General features: G+C 40.1%; 1 protein-coding gene across 2 annotated transcripts in view; it reads right to left on the bottom strand.

The window, feature by feature from the left end:
• Positions 1–24333, bottom strand: part of Crebbp (CREB binding protein) — a 137487-nt gene that overhangs the window by 40095 nt on the left and 73059 nt on the right. The window contains exons 4-11 of one of the 2 annotated variants that reach the window (XM_021632411.2): positions 16469–16709; positions 15093–15206; positions 5856–6098; positions 4489–4591; positions 3844–3990; positions 3059–3176; positions 2238–2409; positions 1633–1677 (exon numbers count right to left, since the gene is read on the bottom strand). In XM_021632411.2, coding sequence (XP_021488086.1) covers positions 1633–1677; positions 2238–2409; positions 3059–3176; positions 3844–3990; positions 4489–4591; positions 5856–6098; positions 15093–15206; positions 16469–16709 — 1183 coding nt within the window. The remainder of the gene's footprint in view (positions 1–1632; positions 1678–2237; positions 2410–3058; positions 3177–3843; positions 3991–4488; positions 4592–5855; positions 6099–15092; positions 15207–16468; positions 16710–24333) is intronic. The other variant, XM_021632412.2, reaches the window with a different exon arrangement.

Below are 24333 nucleotides of genomic sequence, written 5' to 3' on the forward strand. Positions count from 1 at the left end.
AGCAGATAAGGAATGTGAAGGAATAAGGTTGTCCCATCTACACAGGACTTATTTCCTCAGACCACCTGAGTGCACCCTCCTTGAATGACCCTATCAGCAATGTCTGCATTATTCCAGGCTTCCAAGCTTCTTGGCTAGGTCAATACTATTGTTAGAATCTGTGCTAAGACTCAAGACTCAATTTTGCAAGTATCTTTAGTAGGAAGTGTCCAAGGGCTACCACCCTCACACTCCAGTAGTTTACAGAAATACCACATCAACAACAAAGGCTTATTTAGCATTGTCTTCAGATCACAGGGGTTAGTTCTTACTAACTTTTTATAAAAATATGGAAACTGTGGGCTGTGAATAAACCCCAGTTTAAGTTGTTATTCTGCCCAACACTGCAATCTAACAGAATCCTTGAAGAAGTTTCTGAGAGGCCTTGCCTTACCACTACTACCCCGAAAAGATAATCTTCTTACATACTTTCAGCAACTATCCAAAACTGCCACTCTCAAATGGCCAAATTCCAACAACGTTCAAGAAGACTTTCCAGGGACTTAAAACATAAAAGTCTCCCCTCCATGCAAATTTTGTGCAGATGTTAAGAAACAGCACCAAAAGAAACCCACAGGTAAATACAGGTACTGATATTTCCCAGCAAAGAAGGCTGGTGAAGTATGACCAAGAAAACATCTCTTCTTATCACCTGCAGCTAACTAGTTACCTTGTCAGACCTCAAGTCAGCAGCAGCTTCCCATCCTCATCAATGCCCATGCTTCCCCAACAACATTCAGCCACTTTCCCAAGCACTTGACTTCCTCTACCCCTCAAATCCAATCCACCCAAACAAGTTCTTGAAAAGTTTATCCAGTGTCTGTTTCAGTATGTAGGAATACTGTCTCAACTTTAAATCATTCACCCTTCCCTCTCAAACTGCTCTGTGTACTGCAATACCTTTCTTTATCATCTGGTGAACGTTCCCATTTTATTTCACAACCTGGGGCAGTACCCTGTTGTTCAGGTCAAAGTATGTCAAGAGCTAAAAAGCTTACAAATACCCCCAAAGCCCTGAAGCCCTATCTACTCCAAATCACCACACAATCTCGAAACGACCCTTTAATGGTTTAGACAGCTATCACTACCCAGCAAGGCATGGAGCTCTGCACACAGCCTCCTCTGGCTGCTATCCACTTACAGCTTCAGTCCTGATGTCCTGGAGGAGCACTGTACTTTCTTAGTCCCTCATAAGTGCTTGCCATAGACTGGACCACAGACTCCCCTGCTAAGTATTCAGAGGGGCCTTTACCTTCCTTTACATGTTTCTTTCCTTCTTGTACCTATGTATCTTTTATGTAATCTCTAAATAATGTCTTCCCTTTTTTGGTGGATGGGGTGGGGAGGGTCGATGTGTGTGTAACTTGTTTGGAAAACTCTCCTATAATTTCCAAAATTTTAAACACAAGAGACTCACATTATTTCATGGGCTATATTCTCATCAGAAAGCAATAGAAAGAGTTAACGCGCACACAGACAGACAGACAGACAGACAGACACACACACACACACACACACGCACAAGAAAAATGGGGAAAATTTTGCTGCCATTGAAATAAACTAAAACATGGCTGACAATAAATAGTTAAATACCTTGAGAAACCTGCATGCGATTCACTGGCAAAGGCAGGGGCCCATCTATAAAGGGGAAAAGAATTTTAATTCAAACAAACAATAAAAGAAAATATTCTCAACCTAAAAATCACTTGACATCACACCCTTTTAGGATACCTCCTCCATGCTGGGAAATGGTGACACACACCTTTAAGCCCAGCACTCGGGAGGTAGAGACAGGCAAATCTACAATTTGAGTTCCAAGACAGCCAGGGATGCATAGAGCAACCCTGTATTGAAAAACTGGAAGAGAAGAAGGAAAAAAAAAAAAAAAAAAGAAGAGGAAGATGAGGAGAAGATGGATGAGGAAGTAGAGAAGAAGGAGGGCAGAGGAGGAAGAGGAAGAAGAAGAAGAAGAAGACGAAGAAGACGAAGAAGAAGAAGAAAGACAAAACAAAAGAAGCCTTCCCATGAGGGAAGTTCACTATCCCTACAGGCCACTGGCATACAAGTACAAAATGCAGATTTTTGGATAACATGAATATACAATTATGTACATTTCATATATTAGAAATATACCCTAAAGACAGAAAGAAAACTAAGCAAAGAGGCTAAAGGCTGGCAGAGAAAAAGGCAGTCCTTACTTGGAGGTCTCACAGACTGGGCTGGTGGGATCACAGGGGGCTGAGCCCCAGGAGCTGGTAAAGCTGGCTGGTTACCCAGGATGCCTTGCTTATGTAAACGTGACCTCCGTTTTTCTTCTAGTTCTTTTTGTATTTTATAGATTTTCTCTGCTAATAAATGATAATACTCATCCTAAAAAGCAATAATATTCAATATTAAGGAATGGAAAATCTAAGAACAAATAATTTATTTTGTATGTTCTAACTAATGAATGAACTGCATTCATTCATTCACTCACTCACTCAAATTTTGCTGGGAATCAAACTCAGGGCCCTGATGTACTAAGCAGTTCATATACCACTGAGCACATTTTTAAGTGCACTGACAAAGAGGTTTGACACATCTGATAAACCAAAGAATAGTTACCCCCCCCGCCCATTCCTGTAATGATAGCATATCCTTTTATTTTCACTTTATTGGACTGATGAATTTATTGAACATACCAAACAGTAGTGCTAAACACTATATTTTCTTGGGTATTCACTGACACTAGCAACAATATAATAAATAATATGCTATACTATTCCTAAAAAACACCTACTGTGAAAAAAAGAAGTCCCCAGGATACATGTTGCTTCTATAGGTCCTCTGTACTCCTCTACCATGACACTGGTGTTTCACAGGAGAGCTGTGAAGGAATCTCAACCTCACTGGGACATACCTCAGGTCAGGGTACTCAAGGTAAGGATCCTCTTAGAGCAGAGATTCTCCTAGTTCTGGATAACTAATTAGATATATACCATTTCCCACAAAAAGGTTCAACAGCTTCTTGGCAACATACCCTGCTGTTAGCAGACTCATACATGTCTCCCTCCACCTTCTTAGCATAGGCAACCAGGTTCTCCATGCGGCGATCTTTCAGAGCTGCAGGGTCAGGAGTTGGGAAGATGGCTTGGACACTGAAAGGACAATATAGTCTATCAACCTGCTTTCAAGGTAATCATAGGAGAAGTAAAAACAAAACAAAACAGGGATGGCTAGCTACCTGTAGGGACCCAAATCTCTTTGCCCTTTGCATGAACATGGGAAACAATACTAACCTTTCATCTACACACCAAATACAAATATGTACTATGTCATTATGAACAGATTCCAAATTCCTATTTTGAAACTATTCATTATAAACAGATCAAAATAAGGTAGACAGTTAATTAACTTCACTTCAACTTGGGATAAGGAGTTTGAAAACATTAACTTTCTATATGTAAAATAACTGTAGGGTCATACCACCTATAGTCACCAACCCCAAATTTCCTCAATTTTTAGAGAGCTCTATAACTAGTTTCAAGTCATTGAACATGGTTGAGCTCAAAAGCAAAGAGGATGCCCTTCAGGTCAGGTCTCCATGCTCTCTGATGCCACCATACCATGGGAACCAGTCAACCTTCCTAGGTCTCTTAGTAGTGGGGAGGGCTTTCTGAATCAAGTATGGACCTTGTGCAGCTCTGAGCTCTAAATTGGGGTCCAACATGCAGATTAAAAATAAATTAAACATCTATGTACCCACAAAGATTCAACAATGCCCTCAGCCACAAACTGTGAATCTGGCTGATGAGGGTTACGTACAGTTTATGCACTAGATGGCTCCTCAGGTCCTGAGTCACATGTTCATGCCAGCCTTTTCGAACACCAGTGCTGGAAGGAGGTGCTGCTGTAGGTATCGTGCTGAGGGTTCCAATGTTACCAGAGTTTGAACCATCATTCATCAGTGGACTAAAGAGGGAATAAAGACACTTCATCCAGCTACTCCGGTGAATCAAATGCACTCCCCATCTTCTTCAAACAAGTGACTTTCAAAGTTTTAGAGAAGCTAGTAATGTTTATCCACCAAAATTCAACATTAGTTCTGTTTTACATTAATCATTTTAAAAAGAAAGAAGAGGATGGAGAGATGACCCTACTATTAAGAGTGGTTGTTTCTTCTTCAGAGGACCAAACTTCAGTTTCTAGCACTTACATTGGGTTGCTTACCACTGCCTGCTGTCACTCTAGCTCCAGGGAATCTAATACTCTGTTTTGGCCCTTGTGAGCATCTGCACAAAACACACAAACACAGACACACAGACCCACACGCAACATACACACACTCACTCACTCTAAAAAAATAAGAAAAGAGAAAAATAGCATTCATTACCAACCCCTCAGTAATGATTTCCCTGCCATATGCTGAGAGTTTTGTGTAATCCTCTCTATCTAAAACTTTGGTCTTACTTGGTGGCCCCCAAAGAGGTTGGAAGAGCTGATTCTGAAATCAAGTTTGGTGGCTGCTGATCTGTTGTTATTCCTCCTGCTGGAATACTCATTGGGTTGTTTCCTTTAAAGACAAAGAAAAATGAAATCAATCCCTACACTATACGTACTTCAAGTTCCCATAATAAGCAAGTGACCATATAAAGAATTCATATGAAGGATAGCAAAATACAATAGGACAGAAACTCTGGAAGCTATATTTTTCAACAGTAGTGACTAACTTCAACAAATTCGACTGTTAACTCCTTCCCACTCTTACTCTATAGATTAAATAAAATGTGTTTTGGAGGTTGGCTACTGAGAAGATGATCATTACCTTTCATCTTTTCTGTTTCATTAATGTCAAATTCTTGAAAACTACACTGACCTACCTGGCACATACTTGTTTGCTGGGGTTGTTCTTACATTTCAGAGAGTAGACTTATACAAAATTTAAGTTTAGGGGAAAGCAGAGAAAGGCCAATTTACCTATAACCCTCACATAAATGAAAAAATGCAACTCAGAGATTAATATAATTCATGAACTATACCACTAAATAGGAGGGAATTAGATAAAATCTGGATATTAGGGTTTCAACCCATTTTCCCAGCCATTATTAATAAGCATTTAGGTGCTTTTCCAAAAAGTTACATAGGGATAACTTGAACTGTTCCATCTCTGCCTCTTTTCATCTCTCTCAGCATTGGTGGATATCAAACTTGGGGTTTCATGCACACTAAGTAAGTGCTCCAACACTAAGCTACATCCCTAGCCCTTAACTGGTCATTTCTTAAAGACTCCCTTTTGAGTCACTAGCTAGTACCAGCAGTCATAACTTCCTTGTGAGTGAGTGATACACTACTCACACTGTGAGAGCCTGAGATTAAAAGGACACAGGAAAAATGTTAAGAAAATTACACTAGGGAGTAACAAAAATTGTGGTGGTTATGAACAAATGTGTAAAGCTGGCAAATGATGGAATAGGGTGACCAGAGAAAGTACTGATCTACCCAGATGCAGAAGACTGTAGTTGCTGAGTATCCACTGCTAACCAGCCTGGTTCTACATGTATTCTGCATTCAAGGCCACAAAGATGTCCTTCACAAACTGTCTAGACAAAGTGGTACGCATAGAACAAATCACCACTTCACTTGAAAATGTTCTTTTTATAACCATGTGCCATCTTCTCTGCAAATATACACCTCAGGTTTTCCCCAGAAGGTTGTTGATCCAAAGCCATTAACCTGAAGTCAAAGCACAAACTGAAAAGAGCCTTGGGTTCCAGTAAACAATGTCATCTTTACAGTATATTTGGAGAAAGTTAGTTCTTGAGCACTCCTTGAATTACCTAGGGTATTGAGAGTCCTCATTTGCTGGTGGGCTGGAGGCTGTGCTGGTTGCTGGCCAGGAACCTGAGGCTGCAGCTGCGTCTGGGGCTGGTTCATGTAAGGGAGTCCGAGAGCAGCATATGCCCGCTGCATGGAACTGGGGTCTATGGGATTTGGGTTACTTAAAGAAGTGGCATTCTGTTGCCCTGCACCAACAGAACCAATTGTGTTTTGAATTCCACTAGCTGGAGATCCCAGGATGGCTAGAACAACAAACAGACAGACAAGCAAAAAAGGTAAGTAACAGGAAGATGCCCACAAATGAACTATAAATAACATAAGACAAATAAGCCTTTCAAAGACTAGGCATGCATATAAAGTGTTAAAGCTAGCAAGAAAGAAGCAGTGCTGAATTCATCTATTTTGTCTCATAGTAGTTAAGAACAAAAATCTAAAGTAAACCCACCCTCTAAGTCTAAAAGCAAGAGAACATAAAAAGATTGAAAGGAGATCACTTAGTAAAAATTAGTATGTATTAAAATCTAGAAACGCCTAGGAAGTTAGTTAAAAGGAGTGTCAAATGTATGACAAGGCACAGTACAGGATTCTGAATGGTCAGTAACTACCTCTCAAGCAAAGGAAGGAGTCTTCCTTTAAGCTACTGCCCCCACCTATCTTTTAGTGCTCACTTCTGTAAACTGAGAAAAACAGCAAAGAAAAACCTGATTGGACACTTTTCAATCAATAAACCTATGAGGTGATCCTTTAAATTACAAAATGGCATTTCTCTAAACTCACTTGTGTAATGACAGCATTAGCAATGAGCCGTTTTTCTTTCTTTTTTTTGGGGGGGGGGTTAAAGAGAGGGTTTTTTCCCTAGGGTCTTCCTTGTTGTTTAGCTTCTTTAGGCCTACAGATTTTAATATGTTTATTCTATATTATGTCTAACATCCACTTATAAGTAAATATATACCGTGTGTGTGTGTGTCTTTCTGTTTCTGAGATACCTCACTCAGGATGATCTTTTCTAGTTCCTACCATTTGCCTGCAAATTTCATGATTTCCTTGCTTTTAATTGCTGAGTAGTATTCTATTGTCTAAATGTACCACAATTTCTGTATCCATTCCTCAATTGCGGGACATCTGGGTTTTTTCCAGCTTCTGGCTATTACGAATAGAGCTGCTGCGAACAAAGTTTAGCAAAATGTGATAGACACTGGAAACAGTTCAGAAGACAGGAAACAGGACAGGAGCTTACCACAGATGGCCTCTCAAAGGCAGAGACTCATAGCCAAACTTTGGGCAGGGTACAGGGAATCTTATGAAAGAAGGGGGTAGATATAAAGACCTGGAGGGGACAGGAGCTCCAAAAGGAGACCAATAGCCAAAAACACTGAGCCCTGGGGGCCCTGCAGAGACTGAACCCCAACCAAGGGCAATGGATAGAGAGAACCTAAAACCCTGGCTCACGATGAAGCCCATAGACTCAGTCTCCAAGTGGGTTCCTTAATACGGGGAGCAGGGGGTTTCTCTGGCATGAACTCAGTGACAGGTTCTCTGATCACCTCCCCCTGTGGGTGCAGCCTTGCTAGGCCACAGAAGAAGACAATACAACCAGTCCTGATGAGACCTGATAGGCTAGGGTCAAAAGGGGGAGAAGAGGAAGGGAGGTGGGATTGGGAGAAGACAATGGAGGGGAGCACAGCCGGGATACAAACTGAATAAATTGTAATAAATGATAATAATAAAAATAACAAAAAAGAGAGGGTTTTGTCAGTATAGCTTTGGCTGACCTGGACTCACTCTGAAGACCAGGCTGGCATCGAACTCACAGAGATTTGCCTGACTCTGCCTCCCAGAGTGCTGGAATTATAGGCGTGCGCCACTAGGCCCGCTAGCCTTCCTGGAATTCTTGTCCAGGGGAGCAACATGTCAGGCTGTACTATACTTGACTGACTGATAAATCTGCCTAAAATTAACAGATAGAATGAGGCTTTAATTTATTTAGGTGTCACTTCAATATTCCTGATATTCAGGACCTAGATGCACTGCATGTAGTTCACCCAAGACCACAAGCAGCATGCAGAGCAGCTGTCCCACCTGGGTGTCTAACCTCAGGGAATTACAAAGAAAAAAAACCCTGTTCACATAATAAACTCACCCCAAAGAACTTCAGATAAAGCAACATAGCCTGTAATGCCCCCTCCTTGGTCATTACAGGCTTATGCCATTTACCCACCCACACAATCCATCCACTGGGTGAGTGTTCTGTATGGCAGATGCTTTCTAGTACAGTCTCTGTTCTTATCTTTAAGGTCCTTAAACTTGTACAAATTCTAGAGTCACATTAGAGTAAAACCACAAACAACATGCCTTATATATTAAGTTTATAAAGCTGACATTATAACTTTTTGACACATAAAACAGTCACACAGCCTTTCTTTGAATTAGTAATACTCTAACCCCTCCCCCGGCTTTCAGAGACAGGGTTTCTCTGTGTAAATGGAACTCACTCTTAGACTAGGCTGGCCTTGCACTCAAGAGAGCCGCCTGCCTCTGCTTCCAGAGTGCTGGGAATAAAAGGTGTGCCCCACCACCTCGCTGAATTAGTATATTCTTAAAACAACATCTATGCAAGTATAATACACAGCTGAAATACTTATCAGAGCAACTTAATTAAACTGAAATGTGTAAACGGAAAAAAAATCATAGTAATTACCTATTCTATGCTATTAAGTTTTCTAATAAAGACAGTCAGATCTCAAACTCATTAACACTCATTAGATATGCTTAAATACCACAACATGTCATCATTATAAATAAAATGCAATTTCCAAGGTACATCTTGACAAGAGCGCAAACTAAATAGTCAAGTATATTTTTTTAAGTATACTAAATGTTTAATAGTCCCTGAAAATATAAGCATGTGCCCATCATTTTCCTCAACTAGCATGGTAATTTTTCACAGTGAGTTCTGACATAGAAAAAGAAAATAATTACCCAGTATTCCCTTGTATGGCAAAATTCACAGGCCTCTCCTTCAAGATACTTGTTTTCATTCTCCTTCTCCCTTTCTTACCCTCCCCACCTCACTCCCTTTCACCTATCATATCTTCTTACATATGCTACTTAAATCCTTAGCCTGAGGTCAGAACAATACCTGCAACCTTAGGCCTAAGAAAGAATAGACACAGTGAATTACCCCAGGAATTTGAAGAAACAAGTAAGTATATGGTCCTCCCTTTCTAGGTGAAGATTCAATGACTATGCTTTAATGACTTTATCCTACTATATTCTTTCATTTACACATCTCAAATGTCATCTGTTTAGACAAAATACCCACCACAGAATGAATATCATTCCTAAGCTCAGGGACACATACAGAATAAACAGTCTCATTCACCTAAACTTCTCATGGATACCGTTGACATGGTCAGTCTATTTTCTGCTTATGTTTAAAACATGTTTCCTAAATATAAATATTATTTTTCTTTTGAAACAAAATATAGCTAGAAGAAAACATGCAGCCATTTGGAAACTTGACACGTTAACAACCCAGAACCAAACCAAACCAAACAAACAAACAAAAAAACCTACGAACAGACTTGACACCGGAATATAACTCACCAGGAGCTCCAAACAATGTTAAGCACTAACAAGGAAAGACACTAACATCTTGAGAGTACAGGAATTTATAAGTGGGGGAGGATGGACTGACAGCAGAGTCCTATAAAAGTAGCTACCAGTATTCCATACCCTTCCCTAAATTCCCACAGGGCCAATGGGGTCTGTTTATCTTTAGGTACTTATACTTCCAGTATTCATACTATACCCTACTAGGTTCCTTGATACAGTGGCTAGCACTATGTACTTCTTGAGCTAAAACCTGCTGGGAAAAACAAGAGCGATCTAATAATCATCCAACACAGATCAAATCACAGCCTGAGACCTGGATCATAGAAAAACTTGTTTATCTTTCCTGGACATTGCTGGAAGCTGGGACTCCGTAAGACTCAGTCTACTCTTCACCTATTCTTGCTACACAAGGCTGGTGTACCTGGGAGGGCTCAAGATCAGGTTACCTACATGTGGGGGCCATGTAAAGTGCCACAACAAACAGTGCAGAGGATCTGTCACTATCTGTCCCTTAACCTCAATCCTCCCCTCAGAGCACCTTGAGGATGAGCAAGAATGAACAGAGCCTTAAAGGCAGAAATGCTCACCTACTTGCATTCCTGACAAAGAACCTTCTGCACTGGAGATGTTACTGAAAACTATCTACTTGGTCTTTTCCCTTCTGAATTTTAATATTATACCCTGAGGAGTTCCAATATGCTGGCTTGAGCCATCCTAACTCAAAAAGGTCCCTGAATCCAGATACATCTTTGAGGAGTTTCTTGGCTGCTGTTATTTTGGTCTGATGTTTGGGGACAGGAGAGGCTGAGTGTTGCTATATAGCTATAGCTGGCCTATAACTCACTGGGTAGCCCAGGGTGGCCTCAAGCTCATGGCAATCCTGCTTCAGCCTCCTGAGTACTGAGATTATAGGCAAGAACCATGGTTTCTGGCATGTGTTTGCCTTTTCTAATGCATGCTTAATACCGTCTCTGCCTCACTACTACTTTTCTGTTGCAGCTAATGCAAGAAGTCATAGCTCAGGAACCAAAAGGCCAAGTTTATTATGGGTTCTGTAAGACTCACCCATCAGTCTTTGAATAGAGGCAAGACAGTCTTTCCCCTGTGAAGGGTGTTACTAACTTAAAACTTTCAATTAACCAGTCAACTGTTGGCTCTAATCATTTTCAATAAATTGGGCTTAATTGGAAAATTCAACAAAACTGAAACAAATTAAATTTCAATGTCAGAGTTGTGGAAGATAAATGAAAATGCAAGGTAGGCAGTTATTGTATTCTTTCTTAGATTGCTACAGAAAAACCAGTGTTAGGTTCAGTCAGATCGGCACATATCTCAGCCAAGCAGAAGGTACCGCCTCATCAGTCTATCCCTGTGCACAGTGTAGGGCACAGTAACAATTAGAGAGACTGGAGTGCCCAAGTTCTCAAAGGTGCCTTTCCTCAGAAGCCAAGAGACACACAGGACACTCTCTGATCAAGGCAGGGACAGTGAGCTCATGACTCTCTCACTCTGTAAAACCACCCAGGCCCTATCTCACCAACCCAATCTCTACTAGTATGTTAGTGGTATCTGGAGACCACAGGGCTCCCAAGTGGAACTGAGAGCCTGGACAGGCAGAGCCCAGGAAGTACTGTATGGGGATGAATTCTGGGTCGATTTTAATTCAATATAACAAAAACAGGTATTCCAAATAATACAGAATATGCCTAGACATAAGATAAAGAGGTAACCACAAAGTAAGGGCGAAGGTAATGAGGACACTGGAGCAACAAGCTGCTGTCACAGTCACTGAGGACTGTCATTCTGTGGTTCAGTCCAAGTCTGGGACTGGAGCAGGGGCTATCCCTGAGGTACAAATCTAAATTGCTGTGGGGTTCAGGTGGAAAAGTCAGGGTCTCCCTCATACAATACCTCTATCCCTCTTTACAGCTCTGAAACAAACCTGGCACTTGTAGGCATTCCAAGCAGCCACACCCCAGATTTTATGTACACAACAAAATACCAAGAAACTTGTTTAAAAAAAAAATATAGATTCTAATATAAGAAGCCAAATGGGGCCCAGATTTCCATATATTTAGCAAGCAACCTAGAAGCATCTATGCAGCATGTCTGTATATTCAGCTGTGGGTTCCAGTATGGGGAATTCAAGCACATGTCACAGAATCTATCAGAGGTCAGAAGCCAGGACTGATGATGGAGAAGCTCTCATAACTCAACAACTATTTCTATGATGGGCCACTAACTCATAATTACAGTTAATAAAACAGAAAAATCAAACAGGCCCACAAAGTAACAAATAATATGGGATTTATTTCAAGCAATATCATGTTAGTACCTTAGTAAATTCTAGAAGATTCTTTTGCTAGAAATAAATCACAGCAGTTTGCAAGTGCAAAGTATGACCACCAAGGAGAGGGCACTGGTCAGTATCTGTAGAAGGGAAGTATTCAGAAGGTAGAGCTTTGGTATATCTGTTGGTAGCTCAGCACAGCTATCTCTAAGCCCAGTGTCTTAGTTGCCATTCTATTACTATAAAGAGACACCATAACCATGCAGAGTCTTATAAAGCAAAACAATTAATTGGAGGCTTGTTTAGTTTTACAGGTTCACTCCATTATCATCATGGCAGGGAGCACATTGGCACACAAACAGAAAGAGCTGAGAGTTCTACATTTAAATCTGCAGACAGCAGGAAGAGAGAGAGCCACTGGGCCTGGCTTGGGCTTTGAAACCTCAAAGCCTACCTCAGAGACCTACTTCCTCAAACAAGGCCATACTTCATAATCCTTTAAAAATAGTGCTGCTCCCTGATGACTCTGCATTTAAATATGAGTCTATGGGGGTCATTCTTATCAAACCACCATAACCAGTGACTATTTGTTGTGTTGGCACATTACTACCACTAGATGCTATCCCACTGTCATTTTGTTGATCCTGGGTCCCACAGACACCATTTTTCTCTATGAAGTAGCCTCGGCATATTCTGATTCTCCCCCACAAGGACTATGCAGAGTACTTCATGTCTATATTTGATCTTTTAAGAGAGAGCATTAACACTTTCTGAAAATATGACAGAGCAGTAAACATGAAAAATCCCAGAAAAGTCACTCCCCTAAATTAAAAGTTAAGCATGAAACTTAAGCTCATTATTCATTGTATTACTATCAAATAAGTACAAATTAAGTCAATAATAGTGGGGGTTTTATTGTTTGTTTTTTTGAGGGGACATGGTCTAGCAATATACTCCAACACAGCCTAGAATTTATAAATCTCCTGCCTCAGCTTTCTGAGTATTAAAATGACCAACCACACAAAATTTTAATGCATATATCTCAGTCTCTAGGCCTCTCAACCTGAAGCTATTGAAGGGTTGGAGTCACATTTTTCTCTAGTTCCTAATCTAGGATACAAATACCATCAACCAACCCAATTTTCTTGAGAAGGGCATTGCTAAACATTCTCAATGAATAAAACATAATACATAAACAATTCTGACATAAAAACAATGCTATATTCACGTATCTACAAGTATAGAGCCAACAGACCACACTCAAAATTGAAATGTAATTTTAAGAAGCATTTAGGCTAGAGAGATAGCTCAGTAGGGTAAAGGGTTTGTTGCACAATCAGAAGGAGCCAAGTTCAGATCTCCAACACTCACGTAAAAAACAAAAACAAAAACAAAAAACCACTATGGTGGTGGCTTAACCCTGTGCTAAGGAGGTAAAGACAGGAAGACTTCAGGGGCTCACTGGCTCATCAATTTAGCCAAAACTATGAGATCCGGGTTCAATAGGAGACTACCTCAAAAATAAATGAATGAATAAATAAATAAGCAAATAAAAAATAAGTAAATATATAAGTAGATTAAATACATAGATAAATTAATGAATGAATAAGTAGATAGACAGATAGATAGACAGACAGACAGACAGACAGACCGACAGATAGAAAGAAGAGAATGATTGGAGACACCAGATGACCTCTGGTCTCCACAGGCTCACCTATGAGCAAAAGCGCCTACACACACATGTACACACAGACACACACTAATTACAAATTTAAAAAGCACATAACTTTTAAAAATACCAAAATCTTCTGCAGAGATGCTCTCCACTCTCCCTGTGACTGTACATTATCAAGTCCCCTGCCAGCATCTCATGTTATGACTGGTAGAAACACTGTGGTTTACCACTTGAAAAAGCATGCACCCAATCAATTCTCATACTTAGTTATAAGGATGTTAAGAAAAACAAACCACACATTTCTTTTCCCCCCTCTTGAACAAAAACCACATAAGTATTTCTTAAAAAGAGGAATCACAAAGGTTAACAATTTTCATACCAGTATGTACATATTAAGCTAAAAAGATCCTACACGAGTCACACCCCTAAATTAAAAGTCAGGAAGAAAAAATGCTCGTATTCATGGAATTAATAAGATCCAGTATCCCAGAACTTCATTTTATATAGGAGATGTTCAGGAAAATCACATAATAAAAATTCAGGAGTTAAGCAGTTAAGAAGATGGCTCAGTGGCTAAAGCACCTGTCATGCAAGTATAAGGACCTGAGTTAGAATTCCCATAGCCCATGTAAAGCCAGGCATGGTAGCATGTCATAAGAGATCAAACAGGCAGCAACGGCTCTCAACTCCATGGCACTCTTAGATTAGAGTGATTTGCCATGTTCAGCCAGCCAGAAAGAAAGCAGCACATGTTCACCAGGAAGAAGGGGAACCTGTGAAGAAGTTCAAGAAGATATTCTAAGTAAAGAACACTCAGAACATCAGGAAGGAGTGGAGATGGTGAAAGATGAGAAAGACAGTATCATGCTGAAAGATCACTAAAGGAGGGCACGCCTCCAACTAGAGGATGACATGGATGGATCCAAGAGCACCTTCTAGATGTCCCAATGACTGACGTATCCAAAGACACAATTCAGCCTATGAAATGACGGCAAAGAGTCTTAAAACTGGGAAGAGGTGTTCATATCCTTCCTAACGCTCTGATGCCGAAACACAGCAGGGATCCAGAGGCCACATGCAATAAGAGCAACCACATCAAGGACGACTACACCAATGACTCAGAAGACAACAGAACAATGGAGATGAGCAGGATGTGTCAACATGAGGCTGAGGTCCTCAGTTTAAAGTTCAATAAGCTGTTACACTAGCAGGTGTGGGAACTGCAAACGCAAAATTACCAGGCTCTTACACTGATACAACCTAACAGGGTCTTCACAAAAAGATGCCCATCTGCCCCCATGATGTCACTGTCCATGTGGAGGACCTAACATCCAAATCCTCATACTAAGTATTATCAGAAAATGCCAAATCTTCCTGACAGCCACTTGATAGAAGCGACCTTGCTGCTTTGCACTCCTTCAAGTGCAAGTGGGTTGATGGAGGTACATGAAAGCCCAGCATGGCCATGGCTATTCACAAAGTCCACTGAAAGCCCATTTGCCCACTGAGTTTGGCTGTACCTAGGTCACTGTTGACCCTACCTCATGAAGCATGTTGTGCTGGTGACCCCTGCCCACTACCTACCTACTCTCAGCATTTTCTTAAGAACAGTTTCTACTCTTATCTCCAAGCTTCTCTGCCCCCGTGCTCACTTACTTTGTTGGTTTCGCTTGTCACTGGCATTTTTCAAAGGGAGGCAAACAGGACAGTCATGTCGTGTGCAGTTCTTCCAATGAGAGATGATTTGTCGTGAAGATGCACAATGGGCAACTATGACCAGAAAAACAACGAGATGTTATTTTTCTATCCAAATCGTCACACGTTCAATTACACCTAAATTATAATGCCAGATTCCATTAAAAAAAATGGTAACAAGTGTAACCATAATACGATACAGGCAGTCCTTAACTTACAAACAGGCTGTCCAAAAAGTTTGTAAGTTGACTGTCAATAATTCCAGCCAAAAACTTCCCACAGAAGCAATGTTATGAATGATGGGTGATAAGGTTCTGCCCACAAAATAAAACAAAAGCTATCAACCTCTGAAATACTGAGCATCTACAATGAAAGGCAGAATAAGCAGAGTTCTACAATGTCACAATTAAAAATTAAAACATTAAATTATATTTCAGGATGAAACCAGCTAAGAACTACCATTGAAGAAACAGAGGGAGAAGCCAATGAGAAGTCTGTGGAGATTCTAAAAGGAACCCAGGTATTTTGTAAAGTACTTGAGAGTAACTAACCCTGAATATTTCCAGTCTTCATATTCTAAAGTCTAACCTTCCCTCCCCTATTCTGTATTTCCATCATAATCAGCGTTATTCCAGGGATTCACAAAAGGCAACATGGGATAGAGGGAGACCAGGAAGATATTTTCCCCAAGGATTAGGAATACAAGAAAGAAGAGAAGAGAATAAAGATTACAAGAAATCATGGCTGTTAACAGTAAACACTTTTTTCTGTGAAACTGAGACATGGTTAAAAAATAAATAAAAATCTAAAGAAGGAGAACACAAGATGCATGTGCCTAATCCCCACCCCCACACTCCCAGGGATGATGACTTGCATGTCATCAGAGCCACCTTAAGACAGAGGACAGAGGAGCAAGGCAGTGTGTCACTGGTAGTCTGAATCTATGAAACAACCACAAGACAGATGCTGGAGGTGCAGAAAAAGGTGTTCTTGCCTGTGTGTATTATTGCCCCAAACAACCACAACATAGACAATAACAAGGAATACTCAAGAAGTGACAGAAGTCCTTCATGAAAGGAAGAAATAGAACAAGCTAGGGAACAGCCTCATGCAGGAGCAGTGCAGAGTATCAGAGCACCAATCACCTGCCTCCTCAGCAGGTATGATTTTCAGGAACAGCCAAGTGGGATATGGGGAATGCGGGAACAACATATTCTAGGTCACACCACCAGGAAGCCAGCACCTAAACCATCAGGCTTTCCAACCAAAGCTGCTGAAAAATAATAAAGACAAATTCCACCCTAACAAGAGCCACTAGTTCAGAAAAGGGCACTTACCTTGGCAGGCTTTCCCAGCCTGACAATGTGTCATGTGGTTCAAAACATTTTTCATGGTTCGACAGTGTGGGAGAGAACAGGCCCGAACCTCTCCATTCGCTTGCTCTCGTCTCTGACATTTGTGGGCATGAAGCAGTAGAACCAGCTGCTGCTGTATCAGTTTGCGTTTTTCAGGGTCTGCTGTGGGGCCTGTTGCAATTCCTTGTGTGGGTCCAATTCCCACTGATGTTTGCAACTGGGACTAAAATAAAACAAAGTAACAAAAATATCTTATTAAGTTTTTAGAGTTTTGATTCACTCTAATTATTAGGAAAACTCAGGGACAACTTGGCCAAACGAATTGGTGTAAGTTTTCTTTAATCTACCAAAAACCTTGAGAAGATCCCACACAAAAATCAGCCTAATTCAGACGCAAAGCTAATTCAAGTTCACTTGAATACAATTATCCAAATATCCACAGTAACAGAAAACGATACTGGCTCTAGGTGTCTGCAACAACACATACTCAATCCACCTCAGCATAAGCTCCATTCGGTGGAAAGCTACGTGTCAGATGATCCAAACAATGTTGCTGCTTATGGAGGTCCCAAGAGCAAAATGTTGGCAATTTTATATGGTCCCACTTAATCAAAAAGATTCCCTTGGAGAACTGTAGCACACAGCTGAGAATCACAGCCACCTTTTGTTTGGTGATGTGTCTCTGTACTACATCCAGGGGAACACAAGCAATTTGATTTCACTGTGGTCACCATCTTTAGAAAGGCATGATACACTTACTGGAAACACTACAACCAAGTATATTTTTAATGCTTTCTTACTTAAAGAAAGAAGTGTTTTGTCTTTCATTAAAATTTCCACTCATGGGGGCTGGAGAGATGGCTCAGTGATTAAGAGCACTGGCTGCTCTTCCAGAGGACCGGAGTTCAATTCCCAGCACCCACATGGTGGCTCACAATTGTCTGTAACTCCTGTTCTGATACCCTCACATAGATATAAATGCAGTCAAACACCAGTAAGATAAAACTTAAAAAAAAATTCCACTCATAATTTTTTTTTCAAAAAATATTTGGCAATCTGCTAAAACTACAGAAACTGAGTTGGTTTGTTTTCATCTGTCTGAACAAGTCTGATGAACATAACTCCTACCTACAGGGAAAATGGACAATGAGGCCTGTGGGGTCTTATCCTTACAAATCACCAATGTTCTTCATAGACGCATATAGGTTTGCAAAAAAGGAAAAATGTCTAAATATACACAATATCACCCACACATCAAGGATTTCTGATCCTTAAATATTCTGATATTTCCAATTTGAGTCACTAACACTCATTTATCTTCTCAATTTTATTTTAATATATGAATCATTGGAGCCAGTGAGGTACTTGCTGCCAAGCCTGATGACCTGAGTTAGATCCCCAATTACCCACAGTGGTGGCAAGAAAGAACCAAATACTAGTTGTCCTGACCTCCATACATACAAGCACAACATTTAAACATTTAAAAAAATGTAGATGTATTCATTTTATATGTGAGCGTTTTGCCTACACGTATGCCTATGCAGGCACACTTGGTACCCACAAAAGTCAGAAGTATGCATCGGATCCCCTGGAACTGGGATTAGAGATGACTCTGAGCTACTGTGTGAGTGCTAAAAATCAAATCTGGATCCTCTAGAAGAGCAAAAAGTGTTCTTAACCACTGAGTTACCTCTCCAGCCCCAATTTAAAAATTAAAAAAAAAAAAAATCCTAACTATGTACACACAATTAGGAGAGAAATATTATAAAATATTAAGTGTGTATGTGTTCAACATGTGTCTATGGAAACCTGGTTGACATAGGATGTTCCCCCCTTATTTAATCAGATAATTTTTCACTAAACCTGGAGCTGTGGTTTCAGGGACAGTGAGCTCCAGGGATCTGCCTGTCTACCCCAGTAGCACTAGGGCTAAACACCGCTTTTTAAAACATGGGTCCTTGGACTCTAAACTCAAATACTCATGTAGGTACTTTACTAGCTGAACTACTTCCCTAGCACTGGTTGGTCCAATTTTTACAAAGTTCCTAGAAAATGAGGGGCAGATTTAATTGTGTCTTCCAGGCTAGCATTTAATAAGCAACAGAGGGCTGCAGGTAGCCTTGTATCTGTCAGGAGCAACCTTCAGAGTCTCTACTTACATATCCAGTCCCTACTGCCCAGGCAGGCACCAAGAAACCAACAGAGGGAAGGTGCTTAAACACGACTTTCCCTTTAAAGCACACACAAAAAAGGGATCTGATTTAAATAGAAGTCCCTGAGTTCAAATGTGAGATTCCACAATGGATGGAGAGAACCAACTTCCTTTCCAAACGTGGTTTTCTGACCTCCACACAGGATAATGGGAATACACCTGCATGCAACTGCACTGCACATGCACACACCCACAGTAATAATTAAAAAAAAAAAACAAAAGCAGGACAAAACTGTTACCTCTCACACACTATACAATTTTTGCAATAGCTTAGAAAAAATTTGAAAAATGATTAAAACTTGGAGGGGGAGGGACACTACAGAAATGGCTCGTAGCATTGACTGTTCTTTCAGAGGGCAGGGATTTGAGTCCTAGCCCTCATAAGGCTGTTCATAACTGCAACTCCAATCCCAGAAGAGCCAAGCACACAGGTGATGTACATATATACATGCAGGTAAAGCACTCATACAGACTTCTAGCTTTTTAATTAAAAAAATAAAAGGGAGCTGGGCGCAATGATTCACACCTTTAATGCCATCACTCAGGAGGCAGAGACAGGCAGATCTCTGAGCTTGAGGCCAGTCTGCTCTACAATATGAGTTCCAGGACAGTCAGGGCCGTGTGTGTGTGTGTGTGTGTGTGTGTGTGTGTGTGTGTGTAGAGAGAGCGAGAGTGAGAGAGAGAGCCCATCTCAAAAACAAAATAAAAACAAAAAACCAAAAGATAAATCAAAGCCACAGAGTATAGCTTTAGAACCACCAACAGCAATGGTCCAGTAGAGAAAGACATGGAAGAACAAGACACACATCACTGGAAAGAAAGGAAAACAAAAAACAAACAAACAAACAAAAAAACCCAACAAACAAAAAAACTAAGATAGTAGAAAACTGTCGGAAGTTCCTCAACACAAAACAGTACATTACCCTGTCTGTAACTGCACTCCTAGGCACATATCCAACATAGTTAAAAGGATATGTACATACAAAAACATGTCTTTAAAAAGTTCACAGGAGCATTATTTATAACAACCAGAAACACAAACAACCTAATTGTTCATCAAGAGAAAAATAAAATGTGGTCTATTCAAACTGGCATAGTTTTTTAACCATTAAGAAATGACATCTGCTACAATATAACCTTAACTCAGTGAAAGAAGCCAGGCACAAAAGAACCGTACACACACTGTATGATTCCATTTCTGTTTAATGGCCATAAATGCATAGAAATAGAACATATATCTGAGATGGGCTGGAGCTAATCATGCTGGAGAACTGGAGAATATAGCTGCTAACAGTACAGGGATGATGAAAATATCCAAAATTGACTGAGGCCATGGTTACAAAGAGCCAGTGAGCTGAGAACTTTAGAAGGAAGAATAATATAATACAAGAATTACATGTTATTAAGAGCTAGGTTCTTGTTTGGTTAGTTTTGTTGTTGTTTTGAGAAAGGATCTCATGTACTCTAGGCTGGGCTAATCCTTCTGCCCTCCACTTCCCAAGTGCTGGAATTATGTCACCATAACTGGCTCAATAAAACTTTACTTCACAGGTTATCAAAGAAGTCAAAATAAATCAGACGCTTTTTACCCATCAGTATGGGCAACAAAGAAAAATAACCACTATGTTTGTTAAGAATACAGAGAGATACATACATACATACATATATATATACACACATATATATAGACACACATACATATATACACTTTCAAGTGTTCTGGTAAAAATACAGCTTAGTGTAATGTTTAAAAAACAAACTTCTGCCTGCCTCTGCCTCCCCAGTGCTGGGATGAAAGGCTGTGCCACCACCAGCCAGATGACTTGTAAGTTTTAACAAAAAGCTACTAAAAGTATATTTAGAATAATATTATATAAAGTCATTCAGTTTTTCCTTATTAACTGAGTATGTATCTTTTCTAAGAAAAACCTTGACAAAAATCATCTACTAGTTCTATCATGGCAGGAGGGTCTTTCAGGACATAGTTTTACCTAATTTTCCAAAATTAATGTATCAATGTTGTACAGAAAATATCCATTACTTTTATAACCAAAACATTCTTTAGAGAAATTACTAAAACCACAAAATTAGAAGAATCATTAGAAAATATAAAGGGACCTAGGTGCCCCCCCCAACATATGTACCCAATGCAGCTTGGTCTTCATTTGGGTTCCCTAGTAAGGGGAGCAGGGACTGACTCTGCTGCATGCTTTTCCTTCATTCCCCCTGGTGGGGCTGCCTTGACAGGCCACCAAGGAAGAGAATGCACTCAGTCCTGGTGTGGCTTAATTTGCTGGGGTAGGTTCATGGGAGGAATAAAGAGGGAGGAGGGAGAAGGCTATGAATGGGATGTAAAGTGAATAAATAAATCAATTAATTAAAGAGAGAGAGAGAGAGAGAGAGAGAGAGAGAGAGAAAAGATATAAAGGATTAGAGATGGGAAGCTAGCTTAATGGGTAAAGTGTTAGGCATGGAGTTTGGATCCTCAGAACTCACATAAAAAGCCAAGCAAGCATTGGGAGGCAGAGATGAAAGATTCCCAAAGCTAGCTGGATTGTATTTTACACACATGTGAACACACACATTCAAAGACAAAAAAAGTGATGAAATATTAAATATAAAACACAGAAAGGCTTGGTAGTTAAGAGCACTTGCTCTGAGGAGCAGAACTGAATCCCAGTGCCCATGTAACCTGGTACATAACCAAGTTCTGTGGGAGATGAAAACAGCCAACAAAATGCAAGTGGCTGCTACAGGGAAAGATCCTGACTCAAATGAATAGACATAGTTATAGAGGAAGACAACTGACAGCCTCTTCTGGACTCTATACCATGTGCACACGCATCCCCACACATCTATGCCTACACTCACACATACAAACTAATCATTTTTTAATGACAGCGGTTAACAAAGAAACTCACAATTATTCAAAGGGTAGAGATTAGGTGTTTTCGGTCACAAAAAGGACATCTATATCATACCACCTCCACAAGGCTTTGGCACCGTCAGCCAAGATGGAAAGAAAGACGGTGGTCAGTAACTGGATTAAAACAGTCTTTTGGACATGACAGAGCCACCATACCCATGAATTCAAGACACCATGGTTGCCAGCACAAGATCAAACTAGTCAACATTCTAGTATGAAGTGTGAAGAAATTCATGAGCCCATATTCCTGAGGAGCTATGGATGGTTGATGGCAACAGAGATAGAGCATGTTTTCTCAAAGGATGTGGTAGGTCAACAATACTCCAGTGGGAACATATGGGAACACAAATTGGAGTCAATTAATCATTAAAAAAATAAATAAAAGATGACAGTAAATAGAGAAATCAGGGTGTGATAACTGAAGGAGTGTGTGTGTGTGTGTAATCAATTCATATTGTTAGCAACTTCTCAAAAACTTTAAGAAGTAAGTCTATAAAGAAAAGTATGAGAAAGTGAGATGACTAATTTGTAATGCATAGGTGTAAAAACCTTAGTCAATATATTTAAGGCAATAATCCCCACCCATCACCAATATTACTCTTCAGACAAGTTCATACAATAATGCAAATAACAGCAACAAAAAGTTCTGCTTCTCTTCCTCTTGGCCATCTTCATTTCACAGGTACCCAGTAACAGTTCAAGGCCCAATAACCAGTAGCTCTTGTATTATCCATCCTCAAAGCATGGTTTCATTCAGGAGTCCCGGGTGATAAAAGAACATGAGGTCTGAGGGCAAGCACCCTGGTTAGGTTTCGAGAAGGCTGTGTCATGGCCGGGCCCCATCCTGAACCTCTTTGCTCTTCTTTAATAAAGGCCAGACCTTGCTTATGAAGTATGCTAAGAAACTTCTAACAGAACAGCCAGCAAACGCAGAAACCAAACAAGTAAAAAAATGATCACATCCCTAATATAAAAACGTTAATTCTTATTAATAATAAAAAAAATACAAGTGAAAATAAAGATAAGATTTTCTCCTACAAAAAGCACCCCCAGCCCTGGGAAAACAATGTAATGCTGGGGCCCAGGTACATGGCCATTTCTAAAAGGCAATTTAATGAACATTCATCAAAGGTCTTAAAAATTAATGGAACAAAAATACTTTCAATCATCTGTGTGTATGCATGTGTGCCCAGGCACTATGTACCTGTCAGGCCTGCACAGGCAAGAAGAGTACATCAGATCCCCTAGAAATGGAATTATAGGTGGTTGAAAAGCACCTCATGTGGGTGCTGGGAATCAAACTCAGGTTCTCTGCAAGAGCAGCAACTGCTCTTAATGACTCAGATGTCTCTCCATCCCCAAAATATACACATTTTAAAACAAGAATTAGAGCTCACATCGAAGTGGTAAACAACACTCACTGGTTTGAAAATTCTAAGCTACTGAGAAACATGAACAAAACTCACTGACCCCAATGCATCAGGACATAGCCCATGTCATACAGCGGTGGCCTTCACTAAACACGATCATATGCTCTTCCATGTTGTGGTAGGTAGTTAGACAGTTTGCTTTTTGTTTGTTTTAAGAAAGGAGTTCTCTATGTAGTCCTGGATGTCCTGGAACTCTGTACCTATACCAAGCTGGTCTCAAACTCTTGTCTGCCTGTCCCTGCCCCTAAGTGCTGGGATTTAAGGCATCCAACACCTCAGCCTTGTGGTAATTAGTTTTGTTACTTGACACAGTTCAGAAACATCTGTAAAGAGAGTTCCGGTGAGGAAATTATCTAGATCAAGTTAGCCTGTGGGCATTTTATCTTGATTACATTAATTCAATGTAACATTGAATACCACTGAATTAATTCAATGTTACATTGAATTAATGTAACTGTGGGTATACCATTCCTTAAGTGAGCTATGTGCGAGCGGAGAAAGTGCTGAGCACAAACATGCATTCATTCTTTGCTTTCTGCTCCTGACTATGCATGTGATACAACCGGTTCCTTCAAGTGCCTGTCCCTGTGACTTGTGTAATCCGGAGTGGTGAGCTGACACGAACACTTTTCCCCCTTCTGGTTTTTCAAGATGCAGTTTCTCTGAGTAGCCCTATCTGTCCTCGAACTCAGAGATTGGCCTGGCTACGAATGTCAATTTCTATGAAGTGTATAGTCTCTATTGCACTGTGTTCTTTAGCATGATAATTAGCTATGAGGTTTATTCTTCTTAAATGTTTTAATCTTATTGTGAAGATTCATTTTGGAAAATTTGCAAAAACAACAATCTAAACCTCTAAAATAGCCCTCTGGAACTTTAACCAATAGAAATGGCTGTACAAGTGTCTCTGAGGAGAACCAAGAGGAGCTTGTGTCTGAAAAGTAATGTTGGTGATAGGTGCAGATTATTGTCTTAAGTATCTTGACTAAAGCTTTTACAAACCTGTGCATTACAAATCAATTCTTCTTGCCTTCTAGTACTTTTCTTTATGGACTTAGCTTTTTCTTAATATTTTAATTAATTCTTTGAGAAACTGATAACAGTATAAACTGATTACACACATACACACACACCACTTTTCTCCATAACTCCTCTGCCTCCCAAATGCTGGGATTGAAGGAGTGTACCACTACCGCCCCTTTCTAAAATTGCTTTTGTCATGGTATTTCATCAAAACAGCAGGAAATAAAACTAAAACACATGTGCTGTTTATCAACAT

The sequence above is a fragment of the Meriones unguiculatus genome, chromosome 11 (genome assembly GCF_030254825.1).
Source record: "Meriones unguiculatus strain TT.TT164.6M chromosome 11, Bangor_MerUng_6.1, whole genome shotgun sequence".
Classification (NCBI taxonomy): domain Eukaryota; kingdom Metazoa; phylum Chordata; class Mammalia; order Rodentia; family Muridae; genus Meriones; species Meriones unguiculatus.